Source organism: Dipodomys spectabilis, unplaced genomic scaffold (genome assembly GCF_019054845.1).
Source record: "Dipodomys spectabilis isolate Male_0828 unplaced genomic scaffold, ASM1905484v1 ptg000108l, whole genome shotgun sequence".
Lineage (NCBI taxonomy): Eukaryota > Metazoa > Chordata > Mammalia > Rodentia > Heteromyidae > Dipodomys > Dipodomys spectabilis.
In genome coordinates this window covers 20124010-20148255 of record NW_024870785.1, presented here as the reverse complement: position 1 = coordinate 20148255, position 24246 = coordinate 20124010, and the positions used below count along the sequence as shown (strand labels likewise).

Sequence of the window (24246 nt, the reverse complement as noted above, 5' to 3'; positions counted from 1 at the left end):
TTACAGGAGTGAGTCATCAGTGCCTGGCCTTCTGAAAGTTTTCTTTATGCTAGTTATTCCTACATTGTTGGATATAATCCTGTGCCTGTCTGTGTTTGTTTTTGGTTTTTGCTTCCCATCAGATCTTGCTAACACATATAATCATCATGTTGTCTTCCTGCTTCCTGCTTTAGACTTACATTTTTCCCTAAATAACTGTTTCAGGAATTCTCAATGTTACCTAATTAGTGATTACACTTTGCAAATGAAGTTTAGGAATCTCACAAAGCAAAAGGCCTGGTCTTGGTTCCAAAAAGGGGCAGGTGAGAAAGGGATGTTTCCAGGCATCCGGTTCCATCAGAAGGAAAAGTTTGCTATTGGGTCAGTAATATCACACTAGGAATGCAGCACCTTGTAACAAAAAGGAGGGAGGGAAGCAGCAGGGAGGGAGGAAGGAATGATGGAGTAAATAGAAATAACAAATTCCTAGGTAGGCCAAGGAAGGAAGGAAGGACAAAAGAAGGGAGGTGAGAGGGAGGGAGAGAAGGAGGGAAGAACGGAAAGCCAACAAATAATAGTAGCCAAGTCTATGGAGATAAATAATAGAAGACTAACATAAGGAGCCAGAACCTCAAGCACGGCATGACCTTTAATCAGGGCTTATTCCTAGCAGTCTGTGAAGCAGCTTTGTCTTTACCTGCTCAATGGATCTCACAATGCTGATGCACTGCTTTAATTTGGGAAGTCTTTCTCTTGAGAGGCATGCCTGTTCTTGCTCTAAGTCTAAAGTGCTCCCACATGTGGCATTCTCTGTGACAGATGTACTCCAGTTATGCTTTAGCTGACTCAAAACCCATAGCTTCCCAGTGCCTGAGTGGTCTATTTGATGTCCAAGTGTGTGTTTCCTTTGAGATCAGGTCTTTGCTGGAGTGTCATCCAAGAAGGTAGGAAGGTGCATTCCCTTTGTTCTAAAACAGCCCCTGTTAAATTCTGCAGCCCCAGCCCACTCAAGGCTATTTTATCAAGAGGTCTAAAACACATTTGCTGATGTACATAGACACCCCAGGAAAGGCACAGGCCAAGAAAGACTTGAGTCCTCTGGCTTCCGAACTCTCTCCTTCCCTCAGCTTGTTCCATTTTTATAGATGGTCTTGCTTCTACGGGATTCCCAGTAAGGCTAAGGAAATTTGCTCTCTCTGTCTCTGTTTCTCTCTCTCACTCACTTTGTCTTTCTTTCCTTCTGTATTTCATGTGTGTGTAAGGGCCAGGATGCTGTCCCTTAGATTTTTCACTCAAGGCTTGCTTGCTCTCTACTATGTGAGCCACAGCTCCACTTGGAGCTTTTGGGTAGTTAATTGGAGATAAGAGTCTCACAGATTCTCCTGCCCAGCCTGGCTTTGAACCTCAGTCCTCAGATCTGAGCCTCTTGAGTAGCTAGGATTACAAATGTAAGCCTCCTGTTCCCAGCTTTTTTTTTTTTTCTTTAATGATTTATTTGAGCATAAAAGAGTTAAAATAAGAAGAAATTTAAAAAGAGAGAAACATTTCCTTGCTCCCCATACAGGAAATAGGAGTTTCTTAACTCCAAGGTAAAGAATTTCAAAATGTGTTTCCTGTCTCCAAGGAGACAAGCGTCTCTGTTAAATCTCCCATCCATGGCTTGGCTTGTCAGGGTATTCTCAATGACTGTATCAAACATGTGACCAGAAGAACCCACCAGCCCCACACATGTCCATCTGTGAATATTTCGCATATTTATTCCTCACTGAGGACATTGCTCTTTTCTGACCTCTAACCTTCTCTTGATCTAGACCTATCCTTGAAGGAAGGCAGAAGCAAAGTCATGGCCCACTTCCGATGGAACATGCCTCTTGTCTTCCGCTTGGAGTCACAGCTCTTTCTTCCAGCATCAATGTCTGCCTAAAGGGGCTTTACTTCTGTCTTTCCTGCCCATCCAAGGGGAAGGAATTTGCTTCTATCTACCAGACAGTTTGCATTCTTTTGGTGTCCTGATTTGATCAGAAAGGTCTTTAGTCTTGGTGAGGAGGCGTTTCCTATCATTCTCATCCCTTGTAACAGCTCTTAAGTTAAAAGCATACAAAAGCTCACTGCTATTTAAAGATATCTTCTAAAACTAAAGGACTTTTTGGACTTGATATTAGCTTTTTAGCATTTTCATTTGTGTTGACAGTGTAATTATTCCACTGCCCAGAATCTGGAAAAAGAAAAAGAATTTGAAGTTGTTTTTGTTGCTCATTTGATTGCTTGTGTTTACTTATTGGGCTTTTATTGTCCATATATTTCTTGGCTTGCTTTTCTCTCAGATAGCTTTCTGCCTAGTATTTTGTTAATTACTCTACACTAACATTTATTTATTCAAGACAAAGCACAGACAATGTAACATTGCAGTTCTTATTCCACATAGTGCTGTGGCACAATAGTCATTGATAAATTAACTGGGATTTTTTTCCTGGAATTTTTTTTTCTTTTGAATTTTGTGAAAAGTCTTTCAAATGCAGAGAGCAATACAATCCTATAGTTTGGTAGAGAGAGGCTTATGTATCTGACATATAAATGCACATTTTGAAGATAATTGATTCCTTAAATCCCCAGGCAAAAAGAAACAATCATTGTAGTAAGTTAATACCTGAATTACTGAGCAGAATTAAGAACCTCAAACTTTTCATGCCTTCCCTCTTCCCCTAATCCCTCAGGCCTTTAGATATGTTTAGACCATGGGGTAGAGTGTCTTTATTTTTTCCTTTTTTTAGTGCAATAGTTTACGTGATTGAGATATAGTTATTTGGCAGTGGGCAGCAGATTTTCCTTTTTTATGGTAATAACATTATGTGTTGCTACTGTCATCCAAATCTCTTCTAATTTTATTTTTAAAATAAAATTTATTGTTTTTTATATAGAAAAACATAAAGAAGAAAAATATTCTCACCATCTCCTTCTTGCCATTAGTAAATAAAAGTAGTATATTTACCTGACTGAAAATTTCATTCAGTATAGACAGGAACACAATGAAAAACAATGTTCCCTTGGTTTTATTGGTTATGGAATTTCTGATTTCAATCTACCCATGTATAGCCCTAAATATGTTCCCTAAGAGGACACCATATTTAAGAATAAAGATTACTTGTCAAGAGCAAAGTAGAAAATGACAAGGGTGATGATACACAGCACAACAGTTCCTGTTTAAAACAAAACAAAAAAACCCACCCTGGTGCTAAGACAATATGGCAGAAGTAGTCCAAAATGCTATAAAGTGATATCTGTTAGAAAGTCAGAGCAGCTCTTAAGGAGTGTATTTGAATTATTCTGAGGACTGCAAAGAAAGCTTGACTCCTCTTTTTAGAGTTGGTAGGTAAGTTACCAATTGGGAATCAGCAACATACATCTCTAAGGCCATGTGTGCATGTGTAAAAGGTAAAAAAAAAAAAACAAACCAAAAAACCAAGAGATCCTGGGGTCAGCTAAAAACATAAACTTACATGATGCTTTTCCTTGAGCAATTTTAGAGCACTTTATTTTTTTTTTTTTAAGAATTCATAATCTCTTAATAGCCTTGAGTGATCTCTAAGATATCCTTGTGGTATGGAGTTTTGATGACATATGCCAGCCAGACTTAGGTATTACAATGTGCATCTGCTCAATCAATGCTAGACTCTCTCTAGCATTGAGAGACAGTGATAGCGTGATGTGTGTTGCTCTTACATCTATACAAGCTCACAATCTAGTTCATCTCTAACAAACTTTCTTTCCCCAGGACACGAAAATTACATCTTCTAGAATTGTGAAACCAGCATGGGAGTATGACTTTTATATTTATGATGGCAACATAACCCAGACAGCCCCTGATTTCCAAGCATTCAAGGAGCATTTCCGCCTCGCTTGGGGGAGTATATTTTCTGTCTTGGAACAAGTTGTGAAGTTTCTTCGGGACTATGCAATACCAGCGGTCAAAGTGAAAGGGAGGAATTTGATATGCCTCCTTCCAGAGTTTGAGCTGAAGAGTCAACTTAACAGATATGACATTCTGTCAATTTTCGAGGACCCACTCCACGTCCAAACGCTGGTAAACCTCCCAGGACAGAGGTTCAAGGGTCAGAATGGAAAGTTGGAGGCTGTCAAGAAGATCCAAGCCACGTGGAGATGCTACAAAGCCAGAAAGTTTTTTCTGCTCTTCCGCCGGCAGAAGTGGGCTTCGGGGGTGATCGCCATCGCATGGCTTTTACACTGCCATAAGACGAGGCTCAAGAAGATCCTGAAGGAATCGCGTCAGAGACACCTGGAGAATTTCCGCATTCGCGCCAAGGTGCACCAGGCTGCCAGCTGTTAAAGCAGACCGCCTTTGCTAAACATTGCCTGCTTGAACGACTGCAAGTCTCTTTATCTGTTCCTTTCTCTCTCCAGCTGCCCCCTCCCCTTAGCCTGTGATGCATTAATCCCCACATTTGTTTATACATCATATCTTAGCCCAAATCAGAAATCAAGTCATTGTGCCTGCAAAAACCTACTGCAATTTCATAGACCCAAATCCCTTCATTTTGACTTTATACTTGTGCCGGGGTAGGGGGGTGAAGGCGGGGGGGAAATCACTATTTTAACTGCATTACCTTCTCTCCCTCTATATATACCTTCTGGCACTTTTAATTTTCTAAGAAAAAAAAATCCTCTCCTGTCTACATTGCTGTCACCACTTTGTCAGAAAGTATTTAAGTTTGTAGACAGCCTTTTAATTAGTGCTCACAATTTCATTTATGTTTGCTTTCTCTCTCTCTTTTTTTCATTCATATTCTGTTAATTAAGTGAGCTGCCTCTAATCTTCCCCTGCCAGTAGCATCATGTAGCCACCTAATTAAATTAATTGGGGAAGATGTTTTAAGTATGTAATTAAATCAATTAATATAATTTATGCCTGGCTTAAGTGTACAGTGGGAAAAAAAAAACAAAGCTGAAGTTTGAGTAGATGAATCCACTACAGCTTCCTGTCACTGATCAATGCTCTTCTTGATTTTTAGCATCTGGAAGCCAACTGGAATCGCATCAGGACTTCCAGGCGGACTATTATCCATATCCCGTCATTAGGTATAACACTTTTGCCTGCAAATCTATCAGCAACCTCTATTACCCACCACATTATGGCTCCTTGATTGAGTTCAAGGAAGGCCCCTTGTTTTATTCAAATTGGTCTCGGCAGGAAAATGTTCTCGACATGATGAGAGTAATAACACAGGGCCCTCGCTTGAAACGGCGTTTAATTTGGGGATTAAGCAAATAAAGTCATTAGGGGGGGGGAGGACTGCTATTCAGTGGAGAGGTGATTTGCTGTAATTCGCTTTCATCTGTATGAAATGAACTAAAAAGTTGTCTTTTTTTTCCCCCCTGAAATAACAGATAATGTTTTCGATCTTCTTTAATGATAGAAGAACACGGGCTTGTGTGTGTTGTTGCTGTTACGCCAGTAAGCCAGGATATTGCTTGTACACTGTTTTTAATCAAATGTGCAGTCAAAATGATAAGCTACATTCTCTGAAATTATTTAGTTCTAATTACGAGCAGATGGGATGCTTTATTTGCACCTAGGGCGCCTGAGCAAAAGGAAATGCTGTGTGAACAAGAATAATTAAGAAGTTGAATAGTGTTTTTTGCGCTTAAATAATCTGCAGTTTCATGTTAATTAGCACTAATGTAATTATTTAATTACATTTATGAATTGGGGGAACTTAAAAGCTGTTGTCTGAAACACAGTGGTAAAATAGGTATGCCAAAATGACAGAGGGAAATTCCGAAATTCACATTGGAAGTGCTTTGAAAACATGAACTGCCATCAAAATGTTTGGTTTGTTTCTTTGCTTTTCCTCACCACTACCTGGTATGTTAAATTTCCTGGATGAAGCTAAATTTTCTATGCTTACTCAGTAGAGTTTTTGAGAAACAACAAAACCCACTAAATCTCTTTACTACATATCAGCTCTTTGTTAAAGCCTTTTAAATATAGCAGTGCAAAGCTGGGCGCTATGGCTTATGCCTGTAATCTTAGCTACCCAGGAGGCTGAGAAGTGAGGATCACAGTTTGAAGCCAGCTTGGTCAGGAAAGTTCATGAGGTTCCGATTAACTTGCAAAAAGCTAGAAGTAGGGATATGGCTCAAGTGCCAATCTTGAGCAGAAAAAACTAAGGGACAGTGGCCTGACCTTGAGTTTAGGCCCCAGGACTGGCACACATGCTAAAATATATATAGCAGGGCATCAAATAATGTAGTGTTATAGAATTCTAGATAATAATTTTTTTGCGCTCATGTGAATGTTCCTGTTTGTCTTCTCATGTGAAATATAGAAACAAATACAATTAAATAGTACTATGAAAAGAAAAACACCAAAGTTATATGATATGTGACATAATTATATAAATATGAAGATTACTTTTAATTAGTAAAATATTAATTGTGTCAAAGTAAAACAAACTTACATTGGTTCTGGAGCATGTGCTTAAAAGAGCTAAGTACTTGTAGAAAGGTTAAGAAAAATCTATGAGTTGTAAAGATCTTTTAGAGTTGGTTCTGCTTCATGGCTTTTGAAAGGAATTTGTTTTTTCTTAGGATGTGAGTGAGGATGTGAGACTGATCTGAATTTTGTTTTAACTTACACTATTGTTTCGATAAGACCACTTTTGCACACAGAATTGGTTCACACACAGGAATTGTGCTTGTAATTGATTGCAACCCAAGAGAGGCTAATTGCAGACCCAATTAACTGACTTGGGTCCTTCAAATAAGGTGTAAGAGAGCCTTTGCTTCTGCAACTAATTGTGGATCTGACCTGATACTAAGTGATGGGTTTTGGTTTGGGTTCCCTGCTTTACTCAAAAGTACAAACATGAATAGGGCCTCTGATTTACAGTGCTGATAAACACTAAGGTGGTATAAGTAATGAGTACGAACTTCTTCCCTCCTCCTCTCCACTTCTGACCCTTCCAAATAGCCTCCAACAACCAGTTTTGCAGGGAAGCCCGATAAAAAGGCGTTTCCAAAGAAGTAAAAATCAAAAGCCTGGTAATGTAAAATAGGTAATAGAAATACTTTTAATTAAAATGTCCTGAAATTTTTAAAAGGGCTTGTTGACTAGATATTAGGTGCCCGAAAAATCTGATCAAAGAAATTAGAATTAGCATTACTCTACACATCATATTAAAACAAGCCCTCTTGTAGATTATACATACTCAGTTTAAATAAGAATATAATAAATATGAAGGTCTTTATTGCGATTTTTTTTTGGGGGGGGGTCTGGTCATGGGGCCTGAAATCTGGGCCTGGGCATTGTCCCTCAGCTCTTCAGCTCAAGGCTAGCGCTCTACCACTTGAGCCACAGCGCCACTTCCCAGCTTTTTTTCTTTTTGCTTATGTGGTGCTGAGGAATCGAACCCAGGGTCTCATGCATACAAGGCAAGTGCTTTACCACTGAGCCACCTTCCCAGCCCTGCGATACTTTTGTTTGTAAATAACACAATAGTATTTCAAAGGACAACTGCTAATTATATATATATATATATATTGGTCATGTGGCTTGAACTCTAGGCCTAAGTGCTGTCCCTGAGCTCTTCAGCTTAAGGCTAGTACTCTACCACTTGAGCCATAGCACCACTTCCAGCTTTTTCTGTTTATGTGGTCATGAGGAATTGAACTCAGGGCCTCATGCATGCGAGGCAAGCACTTTACCACTGAGCCACCTTCCCAGCCCCTAATTATATATTTTAAGAGTTAAAGACAGCTCTGGTTTTTTCCCAATGAGGCATTTAAAGAATCTAATTGTGAGAGGCAATGCCTCTGTGTCTCTGATCTTATAAAATACCATTTATTGATATGAATTCCAGGAAATGGAAACAAGAGGGTTTTTTTCCCCCTTTTTTTCTTGTTTGTTTATTTGTCTTTAAGGGTCATGGAGGGACAAGGGTGAACAAATGCAGCAGTGGTACTCACTAGACACTGTGTTAAAAATGAATTTGTGAGCGGGAACTAGCGGGAAAAACTGGGAGAGACTGAAGGAAGGGATGACATTGTCCAAAAAGAAATGTACTCAGTACCTAACTTATGAAATGGTAACCCCTCTGTACATCACCTTTCTAATAAAAATTAAAAAAATATTTTTTTTTAAATTTTATTTTATTTTATTTGTGAACATACTGTACAGAGGGGTTACAATTACATGGGCAGGATAATGCGTACATTTCTTACCAAGCATTGCAGCCTCCTCCTTTGTTTACCCTTCACCTCCCTTCCCAGCCTCCCCCCTCTAAAAAAATATTTTTAAAAAAATCTGTATTTTCACCAGAGAATAAAGCATAGGCTTTGATAGTATGGAATTGATTTCTACATCTGTCTTGTGGACATTAAAATCAGCTTAAATAATATTAAGCAAATCATCTCATACCTATTCCCAGGCAGAATTTTTTAAACTCTTAAATTACACCTTTTTTTTAGTTGTATGGGAGTATACTTCTCTTATTTATCATTTCTAGGAATATGCAAAGATGGAACCAATCCAACATGGCATCTTTGTCTCATGGACCAAGAGCTTAATACATAATATGTAAAAATAGAAGTGGATGAAACAGCAGTAATTAATTTCTCTAATTACGCTGCAAAAAAACCTCCAGTAAAAACCAATCTTTCCAATGAAATAATTTAGTTTTCAGAATACAGGCAGAGTCACTGGTCAAAGCAGATAATAGACTGACAGGTTCAGGTAGGCACCTCAGGCAAATTGCAGCCTTGCCTTCTTTTTCTCTTTCCATAAAAATTTTTTTCCTGTAGAATCATCCAGAGGTATAGTGTGCCACCAGCCAACTGGGGCTGTACTAGTACTTGAACCTTGCAAGATAAGTACCAATACCTGAAAAATAAATTATACATGTAGGCATTTGTTTTTTACTACACAGGTTATTTGCACATTCAGGCACAATTACATATTTTACTACCACGATCCCAGAAAGAATGGCCTATAAGGAACATTTTTTTACTACAAAATATTTTTGTATGTATGCTGGTACTGAGGCTTTAACTCAAGGCCTGAAGCTGATACTCTGTCCCTTGAGCCACAGCTCCATTTCTGGCTTTTGGGGGGTTAAGAGAAGAATAGAGACTCACAGACTTTTCTGCCCAGACTGGCTTCAAACCTTGACCCTCAGATGTCAACCTCCTGAGTAGCTAATATTACTTGCTTGAGCCACCAGTATCCAGCACTATAAAACCTTTACAATGAATATTTAATTCTAGAGTAAGAAAATATGAACATTAAAACAATTATATATTGCAGAGTAACCTCTGTAAAAGGGAGAGTTATTCATCTGGTTGATGGTTCTATATTTCAGGTAGTCTTCATAGCTATTTTTAACCACAGAGAGGTGGAATACTGTTGACTAATTGTCCAAAGAAACCAGCCTTGTAATTGTATAAAATGATAAAAAAAAAATCATTTCCAGAATATATAGGCCCTCTTAATTGGATATTGCATATTTTATCATTTTTATTAATGAAATACAATTATAACAAAACAATTTACCATGGTTCATAGCAGGAATAAAATACCAGGGTCTATTTTAAGTAAAATATATCAATCAAATAAGAAAAAATGCTAACAAAGGATCCTAATTGCTCTAGAAAATAACCAGAGAATCTAAATAAAACCTGTGAACTAAATCTGCTTCCAGTTCCTTTGGCCAGATTATTTCCTATTCTTCATTTAATCCTTGGGCTGCTTTATTAGAGCACATCATTTGTGTTCATCTTAAACTCAGTGACATTGTAAAATATGTTGATATTAAATGAGATGTGCCAATTACTAGATTCTGAGGCCAAACGTGGGTATTGCCAGCCATTTAAAGTCCTAGTCATGTGTTTCCCCTCTCCCTTCTCCCTCTTTCAAAATAAATAGGAGGGGCTGGGAAGGTGGCTTAATGATAGAATGCTTGCCTTGCATGCATGAGGCCCTGGGTTCGATTCCTTACACTATATAAGCAGAAAAAAGCCAGAAGTGGTGCTATGGCTCAAGTAGTAGAGTGCTAGCCTTGAGCTGAAGAGCTGATGGACAGCCCCCAAGCCCAGAGTTCAGGCTCCTCGACCAACAACAACAACAAAAAATAATTAATTAGTTAATTAATTAAAGTGGGATTTTTTCCCCTTTTTTTCCATGTAATGTTTTATTTCATTGTCAATTGACTTAATGACTAAAAGCAACACACTAGTTTGGCTTTGTATTTTTCTCTCTGCATTATTTCAGCATATATATAGATGTGTGTGTACTATATTTTATATATATATATAAAATTGTGCACATTCTTTTGCCTTTATGCTAACTTCAGCATTGGAAATATTGTGAGGTGAAATGTGAGATCTCAGTTATATTAATAAACATTTTGTGTTTTCCAACTTGGGAGAGAATAGATTGAAAAGGGCAAATAACATCTTAGTTTCATTTTGAAAATAGTTTTGACCTTGCAGAGCCCTGAAATGGTCTCAGCACTCCCCGAGGTCCCCAGCCCACAATCTGATAACTACTGGCTTTCGCTGCGTGCAATACTGTACCAGCCAATGACAAAAAGTTGAAATAACAGAAAGTTCTTATCCTTTGGAAGGTGACTCCATTTTGCCAAATTAGCTGAAGAATGTTTCTAAAACTCAGCAAATATACCTGCCATGTTTTTCTGTATTTTTATAATAAAATTCCTTAAGTTTGGAGCCAGTGGGTCACACCTTTAATTCTAGCTTCTCAGGAGGCTGAGATTGAGGATTTAGGATCAGAGCCAGCCTGAGCAGGAAAGTCTGTGAGACCGTCATCTCCAATCAACCACCAAAAAGCCAAAAGTAGAGCTGTGGATTCAATGATAGAGAATCTGCATTGAGCAAAAAAGCTAAGCAAGAGCTCCAGGCTCTGAGTTGAACCCCTAATACTGATGGGTGTACACATACACGTAAGTCAAAGAAGAAAAGAAAATTGGATTCTCTGATCTGATGAACTTCTGATGCATTCTAAATTTCCAAATACTAAAAAATGGGATTTTTAGATTTTTGCATATCTAACTCTGCACAGGAAAACCAATCAACTAACCAACCAGTACTGGCAGAAAGAGACCCACTTTCTTCTTTAAACAGGAACATACCCTCTTTCCTTATGGCTATCCTCATCACCTGCAAAACATTTCTAGTCTGATAGAGTTCTCTATATTAAGTAGTTGCAACATATTCCCACCTCCCCATCACATCAAAGAGGGCGACGTGGCCACTTTATCTCAGGTGTGCATCAGTGGTTACCTACAATCATTTCCTCACTTCTACCTTCAGCATCTTTCCCATTCTACTCCCACATGAACACCCGTCAGGTGACACCAGTTTCCTCTTGGCATCCAGCAGACTAGCTGTGCTGGTGCTGGCTTTTCTCAAGAGTATGAGGAAGCATGATCAGTGGCCAGACCTCCTTGGCATGCAGGTATGCCTCTGAGACAGCTTCCAGTAGTGTAAGAGACCAGTGGTGTTCCTGAACACTTGGCCTGCTGACCTGTGCTTGACTCCTAGTTTCTTTTTAAGACTGATTCTCTAAAGTGGTACTCAAGGCAGAGAAGGAGTTAACGAAAGACTCCTGGTGACCTCACAGTTGCTTTTCATCTGCTCACCCTGGCCGGTGTGATGGTTTGAAGTAGTAATTCTCAGACTTTTTCCCATTTCAAAACACATGATCGATGATTTTCAGTGAGCCACATCCTCCCTGTGGCACACACAGTGTAACAATAACAGTGCAGTAACTCCATCCTTTTTCCTCCACTCAAGAAAGCATATTGAAGCCGGGCACCAGTGGCTCACGCCTGTAATCCTAGCTACTCAGGAAGTAGAGATGAGGAATGTGGTTCAAAGCCAGCCCCGGCAGGAAAGTCCAATTAACCACCAGAAAACCGGAAGTGGCGCTGCGGCTCCAGTAGTAGAGTGCTCACCTTGAGCTGAAGAGCTCAGGGACAGCCCCCAGGCCCAGAGTTCAAGCACCATGACCAAAATAAATAAATAAATAAATAAATAAATAAAAATAGTATATTGGAAGCCCAGTGTTGTTGGCTCATGCGTGTAATCCTAGCTACTCAGGAGGCTGAGATCTGAGGATCACAGTTTGAAACCAGCCTGAGCAGTAGATTATGAGATTCTTATCTCCAGCTAACCACCAAAAAGCTAGAAGTGGAGCTGTGGCTCAAGTAGTAGAGCACTAGCCTTGGTCAAGAGAGCTCAAGGACAGTGCCCAGGCCCTAAGTTCAAACCCCAGTACTTGCACAAGATGGAGGGAAGGAAGGAAGGAAGGAAGGAAGGAAGGAAGGAAGGAAGGGAGGGTATTAGGGTTCTGTAGTTCAGATGTTTAAAGGTGCTAAAAGCAAAGTATCAGCAGAGCTGAATTCCTTTCTGGAGGCTCTAAGGGAGAAAAGAAGCCACTCACAAAGGAAGCACAAAGGAGGCTCTGTTTCCTTCATATTTAAGGCCAGCAGTGCTGCCTTTCTTCTGAAGTCATCGCTTCCTTCACTTCTACTCTTTGCCTCTCTCTTTCATTTATGTGTGCCTGTGTGTACCAATTATGAGGCTTGAACTCAGGGCCTGAGCACTGTGGCTTAGCTTTTTTACTAAAAGTTAGCATTCTGTCACTTGAGCTATACCTCTACTTCTGGCTTTTGGGTGGTTAATTAGAATAGGATGAATCTCACAGACTTTCCTGCCTAGGCTGGCTTTAAACTGGGATTCTCTCTTAGATCTCAGCCTCCTCAGTTAGGATTACAGGCGTGAGCCACCAGCACCTGGCAACTCTTCTATTTTTAAGGACTTTTATAATTATATGAGGCTTAGCCAGGTCATTAAGGACAGTATATTTATTTTCAAGTCAAATGATCAGTAACTTTAGTTTCACTTACAATTTTATTTCCCCTTTGTAATGCTGCCTAATGTATTTACTGGTTCTGGAGATTAGAATATGGGCATGGTTGAAGGGCTATTCTTCGTACCACAGCAAACTAGAAAATTAAAGTCAAAAGAATTCCTGCTTTTTGCATACTTACATTGGTCACAAGTACTAAATATATAGTGTCTGAACCAGATGATAATTTATAGGTTTATGTGGTTTTAGACAAGAGATAAGGTGCTTACCCTGACTTTTACATGTATAGCAGGATAAGTCTTTCGACACTTCCCAGTGTTCCTGGACTGAGCTTTGAAGTACCCACGTTTTCAGAAATGACTACATTTCTTATCACAGAATTCATTGTTGTATGCTTTAGAAATTCACCTAGCTTGTAAGATCAAAACGCTTGACATTTATACAGCACTTCACAGTCTTGAAAATATTTTTCTATATATTGCTTTATGCAATCCACCATAACAATGTTCTAAGTTCGCTCACATGCAATTCTGTAAGATGAGTATATTGGTTAGGCTGAGTAACTATGTCATAATTCTGCAGGTACGGTTAATATGCATCTTTGATCAGCGTTAACAGGTACTAAGTAATTTGTTGGGAAACTGACCTCAGGCACTTGAATATAAGCACAGACTTAAACACTCACTGGATGCATATACAGCTGCAAAGTGATTGAGCATCTTTTATATTTCAAATTGTACATCCAATTAATAAGACATCCTTTTTTTTTTTTTGGGGGTCCGGTCGTGGGGCCTGAACTCTGGGCCTGAGCTCTGTCCCTCAGCTCTTCAGCTCAAGGCTAGCGCTCTACCACTTGAGCCACAGCCCCACTTCCGGCTTTTCTTTTCTGCTTATGTGGTGCTGAGGAATCGAACCCAGGGCCTCAGGCATGCAAGGCAAGCGCTCTATCACTGAGCCACCTTCCCAGCCCCATTAATGAGACATCTTATGCTAGCTTTATATTTTTTTAAAGAAAACACAGCCACAGAATGCTCTCAGGCCCTTGATTGTCCTTCTTCCTTTAGGACTTAAAAAATACATTCTTTGCATCTTTGTAAACATTTATCTGAATATAGACTTATGTATGCAAAATCTTAAAGGTGATAATATTGCACTCATACAAAAAGATAGCATTGAAATTATACCTGTCTCTGTTAGCTTTCTATATAGACCAGCTCTCTAATTATTGAGAAATTAATAATTTTTCTATATAATTTCTAATAATTTAAACAGCTCACTAGCCTGTCTGTCTCTTTAATTCTTCCACCATATACTTAAAACAAAGAGAGACTTGGATTAATTGTAAAGTCATTTAATTTCCAGACATCATCTAGTGTTTTAAACACTGACATCAAAGCAAAGAGCCAAATTATCAGAGTTCATTTGGTCTGTAGCCCTATTTGATCTGAAGCCCTATCACTTGAATTGCTATAGTTTTCCTTTATGCGAAAAAAGGACATCTGTGTCACATCTTGAAGATATAATCCATAAAATCACATTATCTCCAGCAGTTGAACTTGGGCTCAGTTACCACAAGGAGGCATTGAAGCATCTCTTCAAAACGTGAAAAGCAATTTTATTTTTTTAAAAAAAGTTGCACTTCCAATTGCTGAATTTCATATAAGCAGTTCTACCTGCTTCTAGATATGCACACATGCATTGAAAGTTTATGCTTCGGTCCACTTTTTTTTAAAATTTGAAATATCAACAGAAAGTATTTCTGATACTAATTCTTGCCTGGATTTTTTTTGACAATAATAATCTGTGTTTTCTTTCTATTCTGTTTCCAGTAGAAACGAGGACAAACTAAAGGACTTTCTTAGTACTAGCAAAGTAATTATTTTAACCTTTATCGCTCTTTGGAGGCTAAAAGTTGTTTTGACTGATAGTAGAAGCCTATTTCTTTGATATGAAAATTCTTTAAATACGTACTTGTGACAGTAGGTAATAAATTTATGTAAGATCTGTGTTGGTATAAAACAAGTCTGGGATACTCTTTGAAAATGTCATGTAAGTTAAAAAGCCAAAATAAGCTGGGCACTGGTGGGTCACTTCTGTAATCTTGGCTACTCAGAAGGCTGAGCTCTGACGATATCCTGGGCAGGAAAATCCACAAGATTCTTATCTCTAATTCATTACCAAAAAGCTATAAATGAAGCTGTGGCTCAAGTGGTAGAGTGCCAGCCTTGAGTGAAAAAGCTAAGGAACAGTCCTTTGGTCCTGAATTAAAGTCTCAGTATTGGGTGTGTGTGTGTGTGTGTGTGTGTATGTGTGCGCATGAGTGCTGAGAAGTGTATTTCTTTGATATGAAAATTTCTTTTTTATATATTTTTATTGTGAAAATACTCTACAGAGGGGTTACAGTTACATGAGCAAGGTAATGAGTATATTTCTTATCCAGCATTGTTGCCTCCTCCTTTGTTTTTCCCCTACCATCCCTTCCCTCCCACCTCCACAACTACACTCCCCTCCCCACCCCCACCTCCCGCCTAAATTGTAAAGTTCATTTTTCAACATAGTGTCTTGTACATATCTGATATGAAAATTTCTTAAATATGAATTCCTGAAAATAAGAATGGATTCGTGTGAAATTATGTATATATTTTTATTTATTTATTTTTTATTGTGAAAATACTGTACAGAGGGGTTACAATTACATGGGCAAGATAGTGAGTACATTTTTTATCCAGCATTGTAGCCTCCTCCTTTGTTTACCCTTCCCATCCTTCCCATCCTCCCTCCCCTGCTACCCAATCCTCCCCCCCCCCCCCCCCGCAAGTTGTAAAGTTTATTTTTGACATGACAACTTGTACTTCTCATTGTTGCAACAGGTCCACCTATAAATTATGTATATTTTATAACCCAAATACTAGGACACATTCTTTTTCTTTTTTCTTTATTATTATTTTTTATTGTCAAGGTGATGTACAGAGGGGTTACAGTTACATAAATAAGGGAATAAGTACATTTCTTGTCAAATTTGTTGGCCCTTTCCCCATCTTTCTCCTTCTTTCCTTCCCCCATCTCCCCTCTTTTTCTTTTTCTTTTAAACCTGGCATATTTATTGTTACAATCTCTACTAATAATACATAATGTTTAACCCTACTCATGTTGTATAATAGATATTGAGATTTTTTTTTTTTCTCTTGGCTCATTGAAACTTTGTACAGTTTTTTTAATGTCAGTACTGGGGCTTGAACCAAGGCCTCATGCTTTCTCTTGCCATTTTGGAAACTGTTTTCAAAATGGTACATAGGATGCACACATTGAAATGCAAACATTTTTTAAAACACAGCATAATGTTCTTACCTGCCATTATAAACACTCAAGTTCCATGTCAGAAATCTCCACGTGTGTGCCACGCAGATTCTTAGGAGCTGTGTTGATATTGAAAACTTTAAACCTCTCTCTACACTGGGCAGAATCATACTAATCCCTTGAGAAGCACAGACCTTGTTCTTGGGATTTGTAGTGTGTTTGCAAGATGCTGCAGAGGGAGTGTGGGCCGTGACATTTTGAACTCTCTGCTCTATGGACTTGCTCTCTCTGGATTTTGCCTTGTAGGATACCACAAGACTGTTCGAGAACACATTGCTGATTTGGACACACTTCAGAATATGCAGCTGGGGAGGTTATGTGACATCAAAGGTACAGATACTTACTTTACACAAATGACTGCAATTTTTATCAGTGGATGTTGATCAAATATTTCTTTTTTCTTTTTTCCCCCCTTTGACAAGGATTTCTAATCTTTCCTAAAGATCCATCCATCCCATATCTCTCCATTCTAAGCATTTAGGAGTAATTGTAAATATTTTGTTTTACATAACAGATTGACAGTAATGTCAGGTTGATATTCAGATAGCTAGTCTCTTTAAGTTATAGAGGAACTGATTTTTGGCCAGGCACCAGTGGCTCAATCCTGTTATCCTAGCTACAGAGAAGGCTAGAAGCTGAGGATCACAGTTTGAAGCCAACCCAGTCAAGAAAAATCTGTGTCTCTTTTTCTTTTCTTTTTCTTTTTTCTTTCTTTTTTTTTTTTTTTTCAGTCGTGGGCCTGAACTCTGGGCCTGAGCACTGTCCCTCAGCTCTTCAGCTCAAGGCTACCACCCCACCATTTGAGCCACAGCACCACTTCCAGCTTTTTCTGCTTATGTGGTGCTGAGGAATTGAACTCAGGGCCTCATGCATGCAAGGCAAGCACTCTACCACTGAGCCACCTTCCCAGCTCCTGTGAGTCTCTTGTCTCCCACTAGCCAGCAAAAAGCCAAAAATGGAGTTGTGGCTCAATCTGTAGAGCCTCAGCCTTGAGCCAGAAAAGCTAAGGGACAGTGCCCAGGCCCTAAGTTCAAAGTCCCTGAACTAGCGTGTGTGCACACACACAGAGTAACTAATTTTGCCTATTGACCAGCAATCAAAGAAGCTTTCATCTTCATATCAGTCCCTTTCCAAAATAACTTGTTAAAAATAACATGAAGCCGGGTGCCAGTAACTCACATCTGTAATCCTAGCTACTCAGGAGGCTGAGATCTTAGGATCGCGGTTCAAAGCCAGCTTGGGCAGCAAAGTACGTGATACTCTTTATCTCCATTAAACCTCTAGAAAACCGGAAGTGGCGCTGTGGCTAAAGTGGTACAGTGCTCGCCTTGAGCTGAAGAGTGCAGGGACAGCACTCAGCCCAGAGTTCAATCCCCACAACTGACAAAAAAAAAAAAAAAAGAATAAACACTGGCCTTAATTGATGACTTGGGCATTTTTCTAAATGCTGTTTGCTATAGTTGGGGATAGCAATTTCTTTCCTACAGAAAGAAATCTTGATTTACTGAAGTCTTGCAATGAATGAGATCACAATTTTATATCTGTTTCAATATTGTCTATTAGGTTATCTGGGCATGAGTAGATGATGTCAGAAATGAAGCATTTCATTTTTATTGTAAGAATAAGAAATTAAGACAGATTTTTTTTAAAAGAAGCATTTCAATAAATACAGAACAACTAGTCATTAGAGAACAAAGTCCTCAGTGGAGGAAAGTCTTAAATGCAGACTTGGATGGGTAGATCGATCTTAAGAAAAGTCAAGTTCTGAAACTAGTTGGGTCTGTTCACAGTCAGATCTGGGTCTAGGAAAATGTCAAGGTCAGAATTCAAATTAGGCCTAAAAAATACAGATTTGCAAAGGTTTTAATAATCAGTTTATGAACAACTAGTAAAAGATGAGGACATGTAAAAAATAATTTTTTATTAGTTATCAAATAAGAATTTACTTGTTTTGTTAAAATACAGTTTTTTTTGGCCTTTATTTAAGCAAAACAAGAAAGAATTTTAAATTATCAATGGCCAACTTTGCTGGCTCCCTGGAATGACATACTTTACATGATTCATATATATTTCAGCATCATTATTATTTTATAAATGCCATTTGGTAACAAAAATACATCAGAACTAGAAATTTACAGTGTCCTAAAATAATAATAGTATAATTGCTTTAATCTGTTATCTAGGCACTAATATTGTTTTTCAGGATTGCAAAAAATAAAATTAATGACTTGAGATTGATTTGTTAGCACTGAGCTATTTTAACTAAAAGCTGGCTGGATGGAGACTACTAAAGGGCAGCAGAGGGCAGAGTTTGCTTTAATTTATTTGATTTTTGTTTGTTTGTTTGTACTGGTACTGGGGCTTGAACTGAGGGCCTGTGCACTGTCCTGAGCTTTGGGGTTCAAGGCTATCAGTCTACTACTTGAGCCACAGCTCCACTTCTGGCTTTTTGTTGATTAATGGAAGGTAAGAGTGTCATAGACTTTCCTGCCTGGGCTGGCTTTGAACTTCGACTCTCAAATCTCAGTCTCCTGAGTAGCTAGGATTATATGCATGAGCCCACCAGTACCCAGGTAAATTGAATTTTTTCTTTAGCTTTTAAAATCTATCTATCTATCTATCTGAAAAATCAGTCTGGGAAGATGACTCAATGGTAAAGTGCTTACCTTGCATGCATGAGGCACTGGGTTTGATTCCTCAGCACCACATAAGCAGAAAAAGCTGACAATGGCTCTGTGGCTCAAGTGATAGAGTGCTAGCCTTGAGCTGAAGAGCTGAGGGACAGTGCCCAGGCCCAGAGTTTAGGCCCCACGACCAAAAAAAAAAAAAAAAAAAGAAAATAAGAAAGAAAAAGAAAAATTACCACCAAAGAATATATATACATATACATGCATACATATATACCTATATGTATATATATATATATATATATATACACACATACATATATGTATATATAAATTTATACTTTTTACAAGATTCTCCTTTCTGGAAAGACCTGGAAGTTTTAGGCCTGTATTTTAAATAATCCAGTAATTCAGTCTGTACCCTCTGCTAAGAAAAATTTTGCTAACCAACATTTCTGAGAGATTATGCCTTTTCTTGGTATATTGTCTTTATGATATAGCAATGTAACTTTAAAAGGAATAAAGATTTTAAAAAGAAGTAGATTGGGCTAGGTGTTGATGGAAGGTGGTTATCAGGCAGATAAAGACTCCAGGACAGCCTGTGGTGGAGGTTGAAGGTGGGGGGTAGGGGGACGTTTGTAAGACCCTATCTTAACAAAAGCATTTGGTTGTGGTGGCATGCACCTGTAATTATAGCTAATTTGGGAAGTGTAAATAGGAGGACTGCTGTTCACACTAGCCTAGGCAAAAATGGGAGACCCTATCTCAAAAATAACAAGAGCAGAAAGGACTGGAACCCTGGCTCCCAACAGTGCACCTACCTAGCAAGAGTGAAGCCCTGATTTTAAACCTCAGCAAGTAGTAGATAGAAGAAATTTGCTTGTATATAGAAGTGCTTGCTTCTGAAATAAAAATGTCAAGAAACTTAGAAAAAAACCAGTAGCAATTCTGTAGAAGAATAAATAACTATCATTTCAATTTCATTAATTGCTAGTAAAAAAGTGTTGCTTTTTCTGGTTATTCAGGGGAAAATAAAGACAACACAATTCTACTGATAAAATTTGTCACTTGCTGCTGGCTATGAAACCAGGACTTTGGGTACAAACTCTAATAGCTAATCTCTTCAATTCCTAGATAGTCAAGCTAAAGAGTAATTTTGACTATTGGCCAGCAATCAAAGCAACTTTCATCTTCTTATAGCTCCTTTCCATAATGATTTGTCAATTAATAGTATTTATATCTTCATAATGAAACCATACTAATACTGTATATCACAGTAATATATATCATTTTCCAGAAATTGGCAAGAAAAAATGTAATTAGCAATATAGTTTCTTATCAAGGATTTCTTCTCAAGGAATTTCTTTTCTTCTGCTCCTGAATCTATAAGCGGTTTTTGTTGCAGTTCCCACTGATATTAATGGTAGTTGTGGTTAAATCTCTGTGTGTTATTTGGAAGCTCAGACCTCCTTCGTCATCATCAGTATTATTATTGTTTTCTTCAAATAGTTGTAAGAGCAGTTCAGATTTAAACATGTCCATTTGTGTGTAGAAGGCATCTCGATCAATCATCCCTTCCATCATTCTGTCCCCTTCTCTCCGACCTCTCCCCATCTCATCAGGTTTCTTACTTTCCTTTTCACATATGTACATTACATATTATGACAGCATTTGTGTACCATTCCTCTCTCCTCTGGGGTCTGGTCGTGGGACCTGTACTCTGGGCTTGGGCACTGTCCCTCAGCACTTCAGCTCAAGGCTAGCGTTCTACCACTTGAGCCACAGCGCCACTTCCGGCTTTTTTCTTTTTGCTTATGTGGTGCTGAGGAATCGAACCCAGGGCCTCAGGCATGCAAGGCAAGCGCTTTACCACTGAGCCACATTCCCAGCCCTTATTTGCCTTCTTAAGGCATGACTGCGTATACTTTGTGATGTTGTTTTTTCTTAGAGAAATGTTAATGTGTAAAAAAAAGCCACAGTCTTGAACAAAAAGGTAAGCAAGAGCCTAAAGGCCCCATTATTGATATACCAAAATAATAATAATAATAATAATAAGTGGAAAAGTTCTTTAGCCAAGCACCATGGCTCACAATTATAGCTACTCAGGAAACTGAAATCGAAGGCTCAAGGTTCAAAGCCAGTCCAGGGAGGAAAGTTTTTGAGACTCTTATCTCCAATTAGACACCAAAAAGCCAGAAATGGAGCTATGGTTCAAGTGGTAGAACAATACCCTTAAGGAGCAAAAGTGAACTGAGAGCCTGAGGCCCTGAGTTCAAGCTCCAATATTGGCACTGAATAAAAATAAATAAATGAAAATAAAAATAGATGAATAAAATGAATGAATGGATTGAATAAATAATAAGCTGAATAGCTTGCTTGAAAAAGCTGTCTAAATGAACTTCAGTATGGCATTTTGGATATGCCTTTTTATTTTTTTTGGAGGGGGGTCGGTTGTGAGGCTCGTACTCTGGGCCTGGGCACTGTCTGTCAGCTCTTCAGCTCAAGGCTAGGACTCTACCAATTGAGCCACAGCGCCATTTTCAGTTTTTTGTTTTTATTTCTTTGTCAGTTGTGGGACTTCCGGCTTCCTAGTGTTTATTGTAAATAAGAGTCTCACAGACTTTCCTTCCCTGGGCTGGCTTTAAACCATGATCCTCAGATCTCAGCCTCCTGAGTAGTTAGGATTACAAGTGTTGAGCCACTGGCACCTGGCCCATTCCCAGTTTCCTGGTGGTTTATTGGAGATAAGAGTCTCATGGACTTTACAGCCCAGGCTGATGTGAATTACTATCCTCAGATCTCAGCCTTCTGAATAGTTAGGATTACAGATGTGAGCCACCAATACCCGGCTGGATATGCTTTTTATTTTGAACTGGGTGACATCAATTAGATGCCAGAGTTCACAGGGTGATTTACCGTTCTGTCAGTAATTAACATTGTGCCTGTTGATTTTTTTAGATATCAATGTGAATGTCATCTACATCTCCTCCCACCATATGAATGATGAGTTAAAGCTATATTACCAAAAAATCCTGAGTCTACATGCAGCTGTCAAATCGGGGAATGTGAATGACAGAAGTGACCTGAAGAACAGGCTGAAAATTATCACCCCCGAAGCTGTAGACTTCTTCACAGTGAGTTTGTCTTCTAATTACTACGGCTTCAGGGATGCAGTAAAATTAAATTGGAAATTTTATAACTTGTAACGCTCGGCTACACATCAGTGAAATATTATTGCAAGTTTAACAGCCTTACTGATTAGACTACCAGTTGAACTATAAGGAGATAAATATCCCAGGTTTAACTTTCAGACTTAGTTGAGCTACTTCTGTCCAGTTTCTGTGACTGAAGCCCAATTTCAGTTATTGAGTGATACTATCAAGTAGGTGAATTTATAACATCTATCACCCTTTTATCTTAATTTTGTGTGGAGGCCACCAGGGCAGAAACAGACATGGATTGCTTTGCAGTCACAAAGCTACTCAGGGACAGAATCTCTGGTCTCTGACTTCCACAGAGATTTTTCTGATTATAGCCCCTACCTTGCCCCATGGACCCTAATAAACAAGGTTTAGATCTTCTCTTATTCTTTTTTGTTTTTCTTTTCTTCTCATCTTCTTTTCCGTTCCTTCTTTCCTTCCTTCCTTTTTCCTTCTTTCCTTCCTTTTTCCTTCTTTCCTTCTCTCTTCCTCTTTCTCTCCTTTCTGTAACAGTCCTGGAGGTTGAACTCAAGCCCTTGCACTCCTAAACTTCTTCTACTCAAAGCAGAGTCTCTGCTTCTTGAGCCATACCTTTACTTTTGGTTTTGTTGCTGGTTAATTGGAGATAAAAGTCTCATGGACTTTTCTGTCCAGGCTGGCTTTGAATCATGATCTTCAGATCTCAGCCTCCTAAGTAGCTAAGATTACAGGTGTGACCCACTGATGCCTGGCCAGATTTTTTAATGTACTGATTTTTAATGAATGAAATGCATCTTGAGTAGAAACCTATTACTGAACAAGAGCCTTTGGGAAATTTATGGGACCATGAGGTTTAGGGTTCTAGAAAAAGGCATTTCTAGCCAAGCACTGGTGGCTCACACCTGCAATCCTAGCTATTCAGGAGGCTGAGGTTTGAGAATCAGAGTTCAAAACCAGCCCAAGCAGGAAAGCCCATGAGACTCTTATCTCCAATTAACCTCCAGAAAACCAGAAGTAGCACTGTGACTCAAAATTGAAGAGGGCTAGTCTTGAGCAAAAAAAATCTCAGGAATAGCACCCAGGCCCCAAGTTTAAGACCCAGGCCAACAACAACAAAAAAGGTATTTGTTTGTTGGTGTGCTCAGCCATTTGTCACCCAGATATATTGTTTACTATCAAGATGAAGAGCTCATAAATCGACAACTCAGTATTTTCTCCAAAGCCCTCTACACAACTGTTTCATTGGTACCTTTGGTTTTTTCTTGTTGTTGTTGTTGTTTTTGCCAGTCCTAGGGCTTGTTCAGGGTCTGGGAGCTGTCCCTGAACCTCTTTGTGCTCAAGGATAGCGCTCTACCACTTGAGCCACAGTGCCACTTCCAGCCTTTTCTGAATAGCTTATTTGATATAAGAGTCTTGCAGACTTTTCTGCCCAGCCTGGCTTCAAACTCTGATTCTCAGATCTCAGCCTCCTGAATAGCTAGGATTACAGGTGTGAGCCACCAGCACCTGGCTTCATTGGTACGTTTGATAGTGGGAAAGGAAGGCAAGGGCAGAAGAAGGGGAAGGAAGAGAGAGGACAAGGGGACAGCTCATAGCCACTTACTTGTGTTCTTGGGAACCTTCCCCGTACTTCATCAACACAAGGATCACTTTGGTGATAACTACTCATTGCCCAGCCCTGATGGCAGAGTTACTGTGGACACTAGGAAGCAAGGAAAAGAAAGAATGATCATTAGTGTTTAGTTACATTTGTCAGAAAGAAGTTCATGCCTGTTAGCTGCCAAAAAGAAGTTTCTGTACATCTGAAATGTTCACAGATGTTGAAAAGGCAGAGAGCAGTGAAAGGGATATATAAGGAGGAAATTGAGTAAGGTAGACTTTAAAAAAATTCTTAACAGGGCTGGGAAGTTGGCTCAGTGGTAGAGCGCTTGCCTTGCATGCCTGAGGCCCTGGGTTCGATTCCTCAGCACCACATAAGCAAAAAGGAAAAAGCCGGAAGTGGCGCTGTGGCTCAAGTGGTAGAGCACTAGCCTTGAGCTGAAGAGCTGAGGGACAGCGCCCAGGCCCAGAGTTCAGGCCCCACGACCGGACCCAAAAAAAAAATTCTTAACATATAAAGCCAGGCACCAATGGCTGAGTTTTGAGATCAGCCAGGACAGACAAATCCGAGAGACTTATTAACCAGAAAACAACAACAACA

At 39.1% G+C, this 24246-nt stretch overlaps 1 protein-coding gene across 1 annotated transcript in view; it reads left to right on the top strand.

Annotated features, from left to right (window-relative positions):
- Iqch (IQ motif containing H) overlaps positions 1 to 24246 on the top strand; it is a 219227-nt gene that overhangs the window by 94027 nt on the left and 100954 nt on the right. Inside the window, exons 8-11 of the mRNA XM_042687745.1 lie at positions 3752 to 4300; positions 5007 to 5073; positions 16487 to 16570; positions 21826 to 22001. Coding sequence (XP_042543679.1) covers positions 3752 to 4300; positions 5007 to 5073; positions 16487 to 16570; positions 21826 to 22001 — 876 coding nt within the window. The remainder of the gene's footprint in view (positions 1 to 3751; positions 4301 to 5006; positions 5074 to 16486; positions 16571 to 21825; positions 22002 to 24246) is intronic.